General features: G+C 38.9%; 1 protein-coding gene across 1 annotated transcript in view; it reads left to right on the top strand.

Moving 5' to 3' along the window:
- Positions 1–14,729, top strand: part of FGD4 (FYVE, RhoGEF and PH domain containing 4) — a 291,336-nt gene that overhangs the window by 166,877 nt on the left and 109,730 nt on the right. Inside the window, 1 exon segment of the mRNA XM_043967474.1 lies at positions 4,579–4,740. Within this exon segment, the coding sequence (XP_043823409.1) occupies positions 4,579–4,740 (162 nt within the window).

Raw genomic sequence — 14,729 nt, 5'->3', positions numbered from 1 at the left:
AAAATGAAAGAAAGTGAAAAATAGCATTCTTCAGGCTGTGTTCCATCAATATAAATTCTTTCTTTGGAGCTGGATAGTATGTTTCATCATTGGTTCTTGGGGATTATCTTGGATCATTGTATTCTTGAGAATAGTTAAGTCTTTCACAGTTCTTCATCAAACAATATTGCTGTATTTGTGCTGTCTTTGCACAATGTTCTCTTGGTTCTGTTCACTTCACTATATATGAGTTCATACAAGTTTTTCCAGGTCCTTCTGAAATCATCCTGCTTGTCATTTCTTATAGCAGAGTAATATTCCATCACCATCATATACACAATTTGTTAAGCTATTCCCCAAATCATGAGCATTCCTTTGATTTCTAATTCTTAGCCACCTCAAAAAAAAAGCTATTAAAAGCTTATCATTAGGAAAGACATTCACTTAAAATGATACCAGAATTAATTGAATTAGACCTAGATCCATTTCCCAAATGGCATCACACAGAGTCTCAAGTTACAATGTCAGTTATTTAGTATTATGTTTTACAAACCATTCTCTATTTGTTTTATAATCAATCGGCAATTGTTATTACTGAAGTTTCTATAGTTTCACGCAACTTTCACACTTGAAGCCCAAATTTCCCTCAAACCTTTCTTTTAACATCTGTTCTTATGTATACATCTCTCCTGAAGTCTGAAAATCCACATCTTATTTATTCCAATAGTATTTCAGACTATTCTCTAATATTTACTTTTTTTAATTCCTATACTGTTGTTGAGTAATCAACCAGTTATAATTCTGTTATTTCCTAAGAGTTGGAAACACCAAAATCTTATAAGATGTTCTTAGCCATTACAAAAACCTTAACAGCTTACAAAAACTTGGTCTCTTCAAATAATAAGTTCTGGTATATTATTCAGAGAAGTAACAAAAAGCAAATATATTATACAATATAATATAATATAAATATAATATCCAAATATATTCCATATAAATTTCTTTTTAAAATTTTTCTTTTTATGGGCAAGAATGGAGTGGACCCAAAGTTTCCCATGAGTCTTTTAACAAACCCTTGATTAAAGAACCAAGAATCAACTAAAAAGAGTTGGGAGTTCAGGAAATTTGAGAAACTCAATAACCCACCACTGAACCACTGAGTCAAATCCAGCCTGGAATACAAGGGGCACCTGGCATCAAAGTCAAAAACAGCAGCTGGGAAGGTAGGAGTCTTCAAATCATGACATGAGATATGTCCACCTGAAATAAAAAAGAATCCCAAAGTAGCAAAAACTAGGCTCTTTAATGGGGGGGGCATAATTTAAAAAAATTAATTGCTATTGTTATATATACAAGTTTGTCATAATCTCAGTAGAGAAAGCAGGGAGAGTGTTTCAGCAAGCCAGTTAGTGTGAGCAAGAGAAAAGCCTTAGAATACCCAGTAAACCTCAAAATACCTCAAAGATCCTGAAGACCTTGAAGAACCTTATGGTGTCTTTCAAGGGGTTTTATCCTCTGTTGATAGAAGTGAGTCATTATACATTGATCAAAGCCAATTGGTTAGCATCATTCAATTCCATTGATTGACATGACTTTAAGGTGGTCTACCTAAGAACAAACTCTACAGATGACATCAGAGAAAATAATGTAAAAGATCCTCACTAAAGTTGTTAATGCTAAGTCTGTTCTAGACAAAAGAACCTATCTCCATTCCTTTTGTTCTCTTGGGTCTATCCCAAATGAGATTTGATAAGGTTTCTCTAGGAGAGCTGGACTTTCTGGAGTGGAGGGAGAGAAAGGATTGAGTAAGTGATCTCAGGAGCCCCCAAGAAATCCATTTTTAATAATTATTTTCTCTCAAGGGCAATTTGAGGTCACCACACAGCACCAGGCTACTGGAAAGCCCACAAGGGGCAAAGGGCAGCAGAGTTAAATATATTTTAACAGGGAGGTAGTTTTATAGGAGGCACAGCCTCTAAAATCTGTTAGGTAAGTTGTTTTGCATAACAACTAAAAGTCCATAGAGAAAATTGGAACACTGATGCATTGCTGGTAGAGTTGTGAACAGATCCAACCATTCTGGAGAGCCATTTGGAACCCTGGGGCTTGGGAGTTGTACGTGCCCTTTGATCCAGCAGTACCACTACTATATAACAACAAGATCATAAAAAAGGGAAAATTTATAGCAGCTCTTTTTGTGGTGGCAAAGAATTGGAAATTGAGAGGATGCCTATTGATTGGGGAATGAATGGCTAAACAAGTTGTGGCGTATGAGTGTAATGAAATGCTGTTGTGCTGTAAGAAATGAAGAGCAGGTAGATTTCAGAAAGACATGGAAAGACTTACATGAATTGATGCTGAGTGAAATGAGCAAAACAAAGAGAACATTGTACACAGTATCAACAACATTGTGTAATGATCAACTTTGATAGACTTGACTCTTCTCAGCAATGCAGTGATCCAAGACAATGCCAAAGGATTCATGATAGAAAATGCTCTCCACATCCAGAAAAAGAATTATGGAGTCTGAATGCAGGTTGAAGCATACTATTTTCACTTTTGTTGTTGATTTTTTTGTTCATTTCTTCTTTTTTGTGTTTTTTCTTTTGTTCTGATTCTTCTCTTACAGCATGACTAATGTGGAAATATGTTTAACATGATTGTAATATATAACCTATATCAGATTGTTTGCTGGCTTTGGGATGGAGGAGGGAAGGGAGGGTGGGAGAAAAATATGAAACTCAAAAATCTTACAAAAATCAATGTTGACAGTGGTAAAGCACCAGCCCTGGATTCAGGGGTACCTGAGTTCAAATCTGGCCTCAGACACTTGACACTAGCTGTGTGACCCTGGGCAAGTCACTTAACCCTCATTGCCCTGGGGGGGAAAAAAGATCCCCCCCCAAAATCAGTGTTGAAGGCTATCTTTACATGTAATTGGGGAAAAAAAACTATTAAAATAACGGGGGGTGGGGGGGGAGGGAGTCCATAGAGAAGGCCAGGGAGGCTGCAGGAGTGTCATCTGGTCAGCATAGCAGGCTCAGGCTCCAAGTGCCTTTGTTTCCAAGCAAAACTAGTTTGGACCTGCCCCAAGTCCTAGGTTGAGTTGGGATCAAAGTCAGGTAGCCCCTTCTGATTTCTTTATTCTTTTTAAAAACTGTTTTCAGTAGTCTTCTTTTAACTGTTTTTGATCATTAGGAAATTTCTAGCTCTAGGTGTCAGCAGCTGCATTCAAACACCATTCATCTGTTATTTCTCATCTTTTTCTCAGACCTGCTATTCAGAACATCTGGGTCTTAGCATTTAAAATAATTTATATTCTTTATATCATATGTGCAATCTTTACTTTCATTGAATAGTGTGTGAAACTATCTGCTCGTTTGGTGGAAGAGAATAATATATGGAAGCAGTATTCAAAAATTAAGGTATTGTTCAGGAATTACTCTATTTTAGTATCTTCCTGCTGTAACCGCCTATATAGGCTGGGTATTTTGAAAGCTGTTGGAAACCTAAGAAAGTAAAGCTTTTATATGGATTAGTATCTTAGAAGCTGACTTATCCCATGCAATCTTCTGTTGTCTGACACATTTTATACCAATTGCATAGTGTCCTTTAGTGTTTCATTTTTCTTTAATTTTCATTTAGCATAGAATATTAGAATATTTTTTGAGATCTTCAGAACATTTGGGTCATTAATATGGGATGAAATCTTTATGAAGAAAATTCTTTATAAAGGACAGTATATATGAGATGTTTCTCTAAGTTCTGTGAACTGTTATGTCCTAATAATTCAACATCAAATTCTTGGGTTTCTCTACTGTCAGACTGAACTTCTTGTCCTGCAGAGGCCAGAGGCAAACAGAGCAGGCAAGAGCAACTGTGCAGAGACTAAGACAGAAGTTTATTTTCTGTGAGGGAAATGACTTATAAGCAAGAAGAGGAATTAGACATATGGAGAAAATAATTATTAAAAATGGATTTCTTGGAGGCCCCTGAGATCACTTACTCAATCCTTTCTCTCCCCCCACTCCAGAAAGTCCAGCTCTCCTAGAGAAACTTTATCAAATCTCATCTGGGATAGACCCAAGAGAACAAAAGGAATTGGAGATAGGTTCTCATATTAGACACCCTCCATCCTTCCCCCACCCCCACCACAGTGGAGGAACCTGAGGCACTCGGGGCAAATCTCAATAGTTGGCTAAGCAGTGAGCTGTACAGTGACGGGCAACGGCAACAATGAGAAAAGTTTGATTCATAGTTGGGAACTATCCATGAATGGAACATGGATACAGCAGGTGCTTATCTGAGCTCAGAGAACACTTGGTGCTAGTCAAAGCAATACAGTAATTATATGAAACAATTCTGGGATTTCGCTGTGGCTGAGATCATCCAGAGGTTGAGTGCAAAGGATTGTTGTTATGCCAGGTCACAGCTTGCTTGTTGGACCTTAGTTCTGGAAAAGAGGGTGTCTGTAATTAATATCTTGACACTAGCATGACTACATGACTATTTTTTTTGGTTGGAACCAAAGAAAAGTACTATAGGAATGTGGTATGTTGCTGAAATGAATTATAATCCATTTTTTCTATATTTCTTCAGGCAGCAGTTCCTGTCCAAAGATCATTATAGTTTCATCTCCTTGCCCATCAAGGAAGACTGACACACCAGCTAATCAGAATGTATGTGATGAGGCTCAGGGAATAAATGGAAAAACACCAATTAAAGTGTCCCCATATTCAGCTGCAAGTCCAAAGCCACAAGGTAAGTTCACATGTGGACTGCACTTTGGTTTGGTAAGTTTGTTTTGTTTTGAGATCTGAACCTATTATTCCATTAATGTACATAACTCCCGGTGAAGTAACTCCCTCTGCTGTTGTAAAGTGGAAACTTATCTACAACTTATAGTCTTTTTTTTTTTCCAGTAGTCTTTATTTTCCCCAATTATATGTAAAGAACATTTTTACCATTAATTTTTTATATAAAATTTTGCATTTCAAATTTACTCCCTTTCTAGTTCTTAGCAAGCACAAAAAGGGCTGCTACAAATATTTTAGTATTTGGTAGGCCTTTTCCCTTTTTTATAATCTCTTTGGGAAATAAACCTAGTTGTAGTATTGTTAGATGAAAGGGCATACAATTTGATTGCACTTTCAGCATAATTCCAGATTGCTCTCCAGAATGTTTGGATCAGGGGCTAGAACCAAGATGGTAGAGAAAAGGCAGCAACTGGCCTGAACTCTACTCCAAACCCCTTCAAATACCTTTAAATAATGCCATAAGACCATTTCTGGAGCAGCAGAACCTATAAAGGGAGAAGGTGAGATAATTTTCAAGCCAAAGACAATTTAAAAGGTCGGCAGGAAAGGTTTGTTATAGAGTGAAGTGTAGATCAGCACAGCCTGAGCCAGCAGACTGGGCTTCACAAACCAGGAGCAGGCTTTAGGAGGCACTGAATCAGCATCAGCTGAAACTGCTTCTAGAACTCTCAGCCCACAGATAGTAAGGTAGTCAAACAGCTGGTCAGAAGATTACATATTGGATATAGGACAGGATGTGGGAAAGCTGGGACTCTAATCCACTGTTGGTGAAGTTGTGAAAAGATCCAACCATTCTGGAAAGCAATTTGAAACCTTGCCCAAAGGGCTATCACACTGTGCATACCCTTGGATCCAGCAGTACCACTGCTAGGTTTATATCCCAAAGACATCTCAAAAAAAGAGAAAAAGACCTATTTGTACAAAATTATTCATAGCAACTCTTTTTGTGGTGACTAAGAATTGGAAATGAAAGGAATGCCCATCATTTGGGGAATGGCTAAACAAGCTGTGGTATATGATGGTGATGGAATATTATTCTGCTGTAAGAAATGACAAGCAGGATGATTTCAGAAAGGCCTGGAAAGACTTATATGAACTGATATACAGTGAAATGAGCAGAACCAAGAGAACATTGTGCAGAGACAGCAATATCGTTTGATGAAGAATTGTGAATGACTTAACTATTCTCAACAATGCAATGATCTAAGAAAATCCCAAAGGACTAATGACAACATACTATCTACCTCCAAAGAAGGAACTGATACTGATTGAACAGACTGAAGCATGCTATTTTTCACTTTCATTTTTTTTTATACAAAATGATTAATATAGCAAGGTTTTACATAATTGCACACATATAACCTATATCTGATTGTTTACCACCTCAGGGAGGAGAGAGGGGAGAGAAGTAAGGAGGGTGTTTATTAAAAGTATAATAATCCAAATTAAATTTTAGTTTTCCTTTATGGTAGGCTATAATAATTAAAACTCATCAATAATCTATACAGGTAGCTTGGCCATCTAATCTCTTACATAAGAAGTAAAAAGGTGATAGTATGATGTGAAAAGAGGCACACAGCTATAGGCAAAAGAGGACACTGGATGTAGTCAGAAAACATGGGTTCATATTCTTGGTCTAGCACTAGCTATATGGGCAAGTCTTCAACTATAAAATGATGCTCATAGTACATCAGGATTTTTCTGAATAAAATGATACACAAATAAGAGCTAATGGTATGATAATCCTTTAACCTAAATTATGATTTAGTAAACCTCATTGTTTCTTTCCTTTTTTGTGTTTACTGTCTGAAATGATATATTACCATGGAATTGTAAATGCTAGCAATTGCAAGGTAAAAGGATAATCTACAAATTGGCAATAATAAAGTACATTTTATCGTAATAAAATATCTAGCAATTATAAAATGCTTTAAGGTTTGCAAATGCTTTACAGGTTTTCTTATTTTATCCTCACAACAGCTTTGCAAGGTAGGTGTAAAATCCCTATCTTACAGACAAGGAAACTGAGACTGAGCATCTCACATGAAAGAGGGTTTATATTTATTCTGCTGGGCCCTAGAGGGAAAATTAGGTGCAATTAGCAAAAGCTACAGAAAGGCAGATTTAGGCTTGGCATATCCCAAAGTGAATTGGTACGGTGCTTTTGGAGATAGTAACTTCTCACCAATAGGAAGTCTTAAAACAAATCCTTACTAAACATTTGTTAGGAATATTGTAAAAGGGATTCAAAGAGGACCAAAATGACATCACTATGTTAGATTCAGCTTATTTTGTGTCTAAATGGCTGATCAGACCAATACGGGCTCAGAATGCTCTACCACAGGTCAGGCACAAATAATCCGTGTGAACATTGTACATCTGGCATTTCTTTTGAGCTACTTCAATTTTGTTTTGCTCATAAAGCACAGGACCTTCTCTGATAAGGGCCCACCATGCTGGGCTGTCCTGTGCCAGTGTCTCCTATGTAATGCAATGAGTTCCAAAGTTTTTGAGACCTTGAACGTGTCTTTATATCTATTTTTCTGACCACTTGAATGCTTGTATAAGAAAAAAGATGACTAATAATGGACTTTTTGGGGACACAGGGACACCCACCCACCCCCACCTCCACTCAAGGGCTTTGCTCAGGAACCTTACTTGATCTCTTTTAAAGCCAGCCCAGAGTCAGTAGAAATGGAAATCTGACTCTGAGTAGAGATTATGATCATACCTATCTGAAAGCCTTTCCTCTCAGAGGGTCTGTCTTTCACTCGACCCTGAGCTCAGCCCAGTACTGCTCATTTTCATATGGACCACACCCACAGGTCTTGTCAACCAATGGAATTGAATGATGTTAGCCAATTAACTTGGATCACTGTGTAAAAGCCACCTCCATCAGAAGAGGAAAAAAAGATGGAGGTCAGGAGGTGAATGCCATTCTGAAGCAGACTGGACCACAGGAGGCTTATACTCCCTCTCTCTTCTTTGGGGAAACCCCTGGGGGAACCAGCCACAAGTCTCATCTCTCTTGCTCTCTATCTAGCTAATGTAGGGCTTCTGAGCTCTACTTTGGAGCCATGTGCTCTCTCCCTCTTTATGATGCTGGGGGTTTTTGGCTTGTGTTAAATTTGGTCAACTCTTTATTGACATTTAAGATGATTTAATAAATGCTTAATGCTGAAAACTGGTGCAATAGCCATTAATTTATAAGTAGCAATATATTAGGAACCCCAGCTAAATTCCCCAATAACTTTGAACAGAGACAAGCTTTCCCCCAATATTTCAAATGACACACTTGCCTTTTGTGAATTCTCTAAAAAACAGTCTTTTAGACAAATGTATGTTGCATTCAAACAACATGGCCAGCCCAACGGAGTTGCACTCTCTGCAGTAGAGTTTGGATGCTTGGCAGTTTAGTACAAGAGAGGACCTCTGTATCTGGTACCTTATCTTGCCAGGTGATCTTCAGAATCTTCTTAAGACAATTCAAATGGAAGTAATTCATTTTTCTGGCATGGCACTGGTATATTGTCAAGGTTTTCACAGATATACAATAATGAGAAACCAAGACACTATAAAGCAAATCCAAATGGATAAAAAAAATAGAGGGCAATGTGAAATATCTTCTTGGAAAAACTGCTGACCTGGAAAATAGGTCCAGGAGAGATCATTTGAAAATGATTGGTCTACCTGAAAACCATGATTAAGGAAAGTCATCTTCCAAGATATTCTTAGGGAAAATTGCCCTGAAATTCTAGAAGCAGAAGCTAAAATATAAAATGAAAGAATCCACCAATCACCTCCAGAAAGAGATCCCAAAAGGAAAACTCCTAGGAATATTATAGCCAAATTCCAGAGCTCTCAGGTCAAGGAGAAAATATTGCAAGCTGCCAAAAAGAAAGAATTCAAGTTCTGTGGAACCCCAGTCAGGATAGCAAAAGATCTACCAGCTTCCACATTAAAGGACCAGAGGGCATGGAATATGATATTCCAGAGGGCAAAGGAATTGAGATTACAACCAAGAATCACCTACTCAGCAAAACTGATCCTAATCTTTCAGAGGAAAAAAAATGGGACTTCAATGAAAAAGAGGAATTTCAGGTATTTGTGATGAAAAGACCTGAACTGAATGGCAAATTTGACTTTCAAATACAAGACCCTAGAGAAGCATAAAAAATTGGAGTTGGGGGACATACCTGGGGTCATGCAGTGGGTGACTGTCTTGTGTCTGAGGCCAGATTTTGGATGGGATCCCCCTGGGTTCAGGGTGGATGCTTTGTCCACTGTGTCACCTAGCTGCCCCATGATGACATCTTTAGTGTTGAATTGAGGGGTAAGGGGAATGCACTTGGGGGAGGGGGAAGGGCAGAGGTGAAATTCTACATGAAAGAAACAGGAAAAGGCTTATGGAGTGGGAGAAGAGATGGGGGAGGAGCAGGGCAGTAAATTAATTTTACACTCATCAGAAAAGGCTCAAAGACCTCAGTCTTATCAGAATTAGCTCTAGGAGGGAATAACATACACACTCAATTAGGTGGAGTGATCTCTCTAACCCCGCAGGGAAATAGGAGGGAAAGGGGATAAAGAGAGAGGGGCAAAAGCAGGAAGGGCAGATTGGGAGAGGGGACAGACAGAAGCAAATCCCTTTTGAAGAGGGATAGGATGAAAGAAGATGGATAATAGAATAAATATCATGGAAGGGAAAACAATTAACATTAGTAATCATGAAAAAGAGAAAAGGGGGGAAATTGTACAAAAAATATTTACAGCAATTCTTTGTGGTGGCTAAGAATTGAGAATCGAGGGAATGCCCATCAATTGAGGAATGACAGAAGAAGCTGTGGTATATGATTGTGGTGGAATGGTCTTGTGTTATAGGAAATGACAAACAGGATGATCCCAGAAAAACCTGGAAAGACTCATGAATTGATGTAGCAGAGCTGGGAGGACATTGTGCATAGTGACAGCAGTATTGCTCAATGAGCAATTGTGAATGACTTAACTTACTCAGCAATGCAATGATCCAAGACAATCCCAAGGGACTAATGATGAAACTTACTATCCACCCCATAGAAAGAACTGATAAAAAGAGCACTTGTGGATTGTACATATATAACCTGGTTGCTCTCTTGTGGAGGGGGGAGGAAAGGGAGGGAGAAAAATTTGGAACTCTAAATCTTATGAAAATGAATGTCGAAAACTACTCTATTTTGGGGTGGGGGGAGGGGTTTGCAGGGCAGCGAGGGTTAAGTGACTTGCCCAAGGTCACACAGCTAGTAAGTGTCAAGTGTCTGAAGCCATATTTGAACTCGGGTACTTCTGAATCCAGGGCCGGTGCTTTATCCACTGTGCCACCTAGCTGCCCCTTGAAAACTACTCTTACATGTAACTGGAAAAAATAAAATAAATGTTTGTTGCTAAAAGAAAAAGAAAGAGATTCCCTGTGATTGTTACAGGACAGTCTACTTTTTTTACCTTTATAGAGATGGACAATGGATGCACCCTTAAACTACTGGGGGATAACCTACTCTTACCATATAACCCAGAACATTTCAGTCAGCTTTTATATGAACAATGGACCCCTCCATCTTGTAAATCTTACCTGGAATATAATCAGCACCAGGTGCTTTACCACAGCCTAATGATATTCAAAACCTCTTTTTCAGTTGGGAATTTGTCTAGAGCTACAGTTGACTTCAACCTGAAGTAAATAGTCAGTGGCTTCAGCATTGATGATAAGGGTCTCCAGGTCTTTATAAAATTTTTCTTTGACATCATCAGGGTTTGTCATGGTGGAGCATAGCCACTAATGGTGGTGGCATAACATTTTCCTGTGGGTGGCAATCTCATTGTCATGAGCCTTTTGGTAGACATACAACCTTGTTGACTATATTCATTTTGATGGCAAAACCTACACTAGATTCACAGCACTCTCCTTCACTGTGGCTACTCCAGAAAAATGTGTATCCAGCTCTACTTTAGTAAGCTGACCTTGGATGTGATCCTGCTGAGTTCTCTCTCAAAAAGAGCTGTTCTTTCAGCTCTGCTGGATTTTGTGTTGTCAGTAAGTGTGCGCACATTCCATATGTTGGTGGTGAGTGGAATCATCTTTGCAGAAGTTTTTGTACATTTTTTGGGTGATTCAACTGCATGGTGGGATCCCCATCTGCCATAGTAATCAGGCCAGGGTTCAGTAAGCAGATAATTTTTAGGGCACTTTTTCTTTTCTTTTTTGTAAATAATAAACATTTTTATTTATACTTTTGAGTTCTAAATTTCATCCCTCCTCCTCACCTTCCCCTCTCTCTCCTTGAGATGGTAAGAAATCATATATAGGTTATACATGTGTAATTATGTAAAACATTTCCATATTAGTCATTTTGTATAAGAAAACTTGAATAAAAGAAAAAATGAAAGTGAAAAATAGCATGCCTCTGTTCAATCAATATCAGTTCCTTCTTTGGAAGTGGATAGTATGCTTTGTCATTAGTCCTTTGGGATTTTCTTAGATCATTGCATTGTTGAGAATAGTTAAGTCATTCACAATTCTTCATCAAACAATATTGCTGTCTCTGCACAATGTTCTCTTGGTTCTGCTTGCTTCATCAGGTCATACACGTCTTTTCAGGCCATTCTGAAATCATCTTGCTTGTCATTCCTTATAGCACAATAATATTCCATCACCATAATATACCACAGCTTGTTTAGCCATTCCCCAAATGATGGGCATTCCTTTCATTTCCAATTCTTAGTCACCACAAAAGAGCTGCTATGAATATTTTTATACAAATAGGTCTTTTTCTTTTTTTTGAGATATCTTTGCAGGGCAGCTAGGTGGCACAGTTGTTAGAGCACTGGCCCTGGATTCAGGAGGACCTGAGTTCAAATCCGGCCTCAGACACTTAACATTTACTAGCTGTGTGACCCTGGGCAAGTCACTTAACCCCAATTACCTCACATACAAGAGAGAGAGAGAGAGAGAGAGAGATGGAGATGTGTTTGGGATATAAACCTAGCAGCCAAGGGTATGCACAATTTGATAGCCCTTTGGGCAGGGTTCCAAATGGCTCTCCAGAATGGTTGGATCTTTTCACAACTTCACCAACAGTGGGTTATCATAGGGCATTTTTTCTAGCTTCTTCCTCACACTAGGAGGTGAGCAGTGAGCAGGTTCCTTAAAAGACTGCTCAAATACTCATGAGGCTGCCCAATCCCGCTGATGCTTTGAGTGAGATGACCCCATAGCATGGGCTATCTCTTCTGTGTGAGGGGTTGTTACTATACCTCCCAGTGTATCCACACCTGCTGCTTTGTCACCTGTCTCTTGCCATATGACTTTGAGGTAGGTAAAATGGTAGGGGGATGTCTTTTTTTTTTTTTTTTAAAGTGAGGCAGTTGGGGTTAAGTGACTTGCCCAGGGTCACACAGGTAGTAAGTGTTAAGTGTCTGAGGCCAGATTTGAACTCAGGTAGTCCTGGCTCCAGGGCTGGTGCTCTATCCACTGTGCCACCTAGCTGCCCTGGGGGATGTCTTTTGACTTGTACTTAAATTGGATTTAAGTGAGGCAGAGTTGCACAAAGTTGTCAGCTTCACTCTCCCAGAGTCATTACAGTCCAGTGGCAGTTCAGAGTCAAGATGACTGGTGGTGCCTCGAGATGCAATGGATGACCTTGGCATCTTCGATGTCTAACCAAGCTCTAAGTGCTCCACCACAACTTGCTTTGGCTGCCTTCATGGCCACTGAAACAACTTGTTCTCATCCACTCTTTCTGCTGGGGGGATGTCTTCACATGCTTGGAGTAGAGACCTGTCTAACTCACTAACAGATTTGAGACCTCTTGGTTACCCTCAACCTGGTTTAGCCTGTCTGCTGAAATGGTTTACTGGGGTATGGCTGCTATGCATGCTACAGCTTCTTGCAGTCACAGGTGAGAGTTAGGTAGATCAGGTAGAAACCAGAGATGGAAAGTAGCTAGTCTTCCCTGAACACACCCTACAGCCCTTTTGTTTAAGCACAGTTGCTCTAGGTGGCATCTTAGCTCCCATCATGCTAAGAGTCTGTGAATACAGGGGCGGCTAGGTGGCACAGTGGATAAAGCACCGGCCCTGGATTCAGGAGGACCTGAGTTCAAATCTGGCCTCAGACACTTGACACTTACTAGCTGTGTGACCCTGGGCAAGTCACTTAACCCCCATTGCCCGCCAAAAAAAAAAAAAAGAATGATGAGCAGAGGGATTTCAGAAAAACCTGGAAAGACTTACATGAATTGATGCTGAGTGAAATGAGCAGAACCAAGAGAACATTGTACACAGTATCAACAACATTGTGAGATGATCAACTGTGATAGACTTAACTTTTTTTTTTAAGTGAGGCAATTAGGGTTAAGTGACTTGCCCAGGGTCACACAGCTAGTAAGCGTTAAGTGTCTGAGGCTGGATTTGAACTCAGGTACTCCTGACTCCAGGGCCAGTGCTCTATCCACTGTGCCACCTAGCTGCCCCTTAACTCTTAATACAAGACAATGCCAAAAGACTTATGGTGGAAAATGCCCTCCACATCCCAGAAAAAGAACTGTGGAATCTGAATACAGATAGAAGCATACCATTTTCACTTTTGTTGTTGCTTTTTTGTTATTGTTCTTGTTTATTCTTTCTTGTGTTTTTTTTCTTTTTGTTCTATTCCTTCTCTTACAACATGACTAATGTAGAAATATGTTTAACATGATTGTAATATATGACCTATGTCAGATTGCTTGTTGGCCTTGGGATGGGGGAGGGAAGTGAGGGTGGAAGAAAAACTTGGAGCTCAAAAAAATATCTTTACATGTAATTGGAAGAAAAATTAAAAATAAAATTATTTTTTAAGTAGTGACCTAGAGCATTTTTCATATAGTTATAGAGAGCCTTGATTTTTTTGTTTGAAAACTGTTTGTTTATATCCTTTGACAATTCATCAATTGGGGAATGACTTGTATTTTTATAAAATTGACTCAGTTCTCTACATATTTGAGAATTGAGGCCTTTATCAGCGATACTTATTTCAAAAATTCTTTCTGCTTCCCTTATAACATTGGTTACATTAGTTTTGTTTGTGCAATACCTTTTCTGTTTGTTTGTGGGGTGTTTTTTTTTGTTGTTTTTTTTTGGTGAGGCAATTGGGGTTAAGTGATTTGCCCAGGGTCACACATCCAGTAAGTGTTAAGTGTCTGAGGCCAGATTTGAACTCAGGTTCTCCTGACTCCTGGGCCGGTGCTTTATCCACTGTGCCACCTAGCTGCCCCTATCCTTTGTTCTTGAAAAGGACCATGACATGCCCCATGCAATACCTTTTTAATTTTATATAATGAAAATTATTTATTTTACATTTGTATTGCTCTCTGTAACTTCTTTGTTCCCTAAATTCTTCCTCTTTCCATAAATCTAATAGATAAACTATTCCATGCTCTCTTAATTTGCTTATGGTTTCACCCTTTATGTGTAAATCACTCACATGACTTCTTACATACAGAAGAATGATATTTACACTACTTGGCCATAGTGTAGTGGTAGGGGGTAGAAAGGAGGTCTGAGATAAATTGTTGGAAATTTAAAGAGGAGATTTAGGCTTGATAGAATGAAAAAATTTAATAAAATTAGAGTTATGTAAAAGCTGACTAGACTGCCTCAAGAGGTATACTTTGGAAATCTTCAAAAAAGATTGTACACTTGTGAGGATATTGTAGAAGGGATTTTGGTCAGAGATGGGTTAAAATGGATGTCATGCAAGAAACTTCCCACTGTTTTTGGACTGTGTGATAAGGTAGCCTAGGACTGTTCAAATGTGGCCTCAGACACTATCTGTGTGACCCTGGCCAAATCATTTAACCTCTGTTTGCATTAATCTACTGGAGAAGGAAATGTCAAACCACTTCATTATCTGTTCCAAGAAAACTT

Source organism: Dromiciops gliroides, chromosome 5 (genome assembly GCF_019393635.1).
Source record: "Dromiciops gliroides isolate mDroGli1 chromosome 5, mDroGli1.pri, whole genome shotgun sequence".
Taxonomy (NCBI): domain Eukaryota; kingdom Metazoa; phylum Chordata; class Mammalia; order Microbiotheria; family Microbiotheriidae; genus Dromiciops; species Dromiciops gliroides.
Note: the sequence above shows the minus strand (reverse complement) of the source record. Positions and strands in the feature narration are given on the sequence as shown.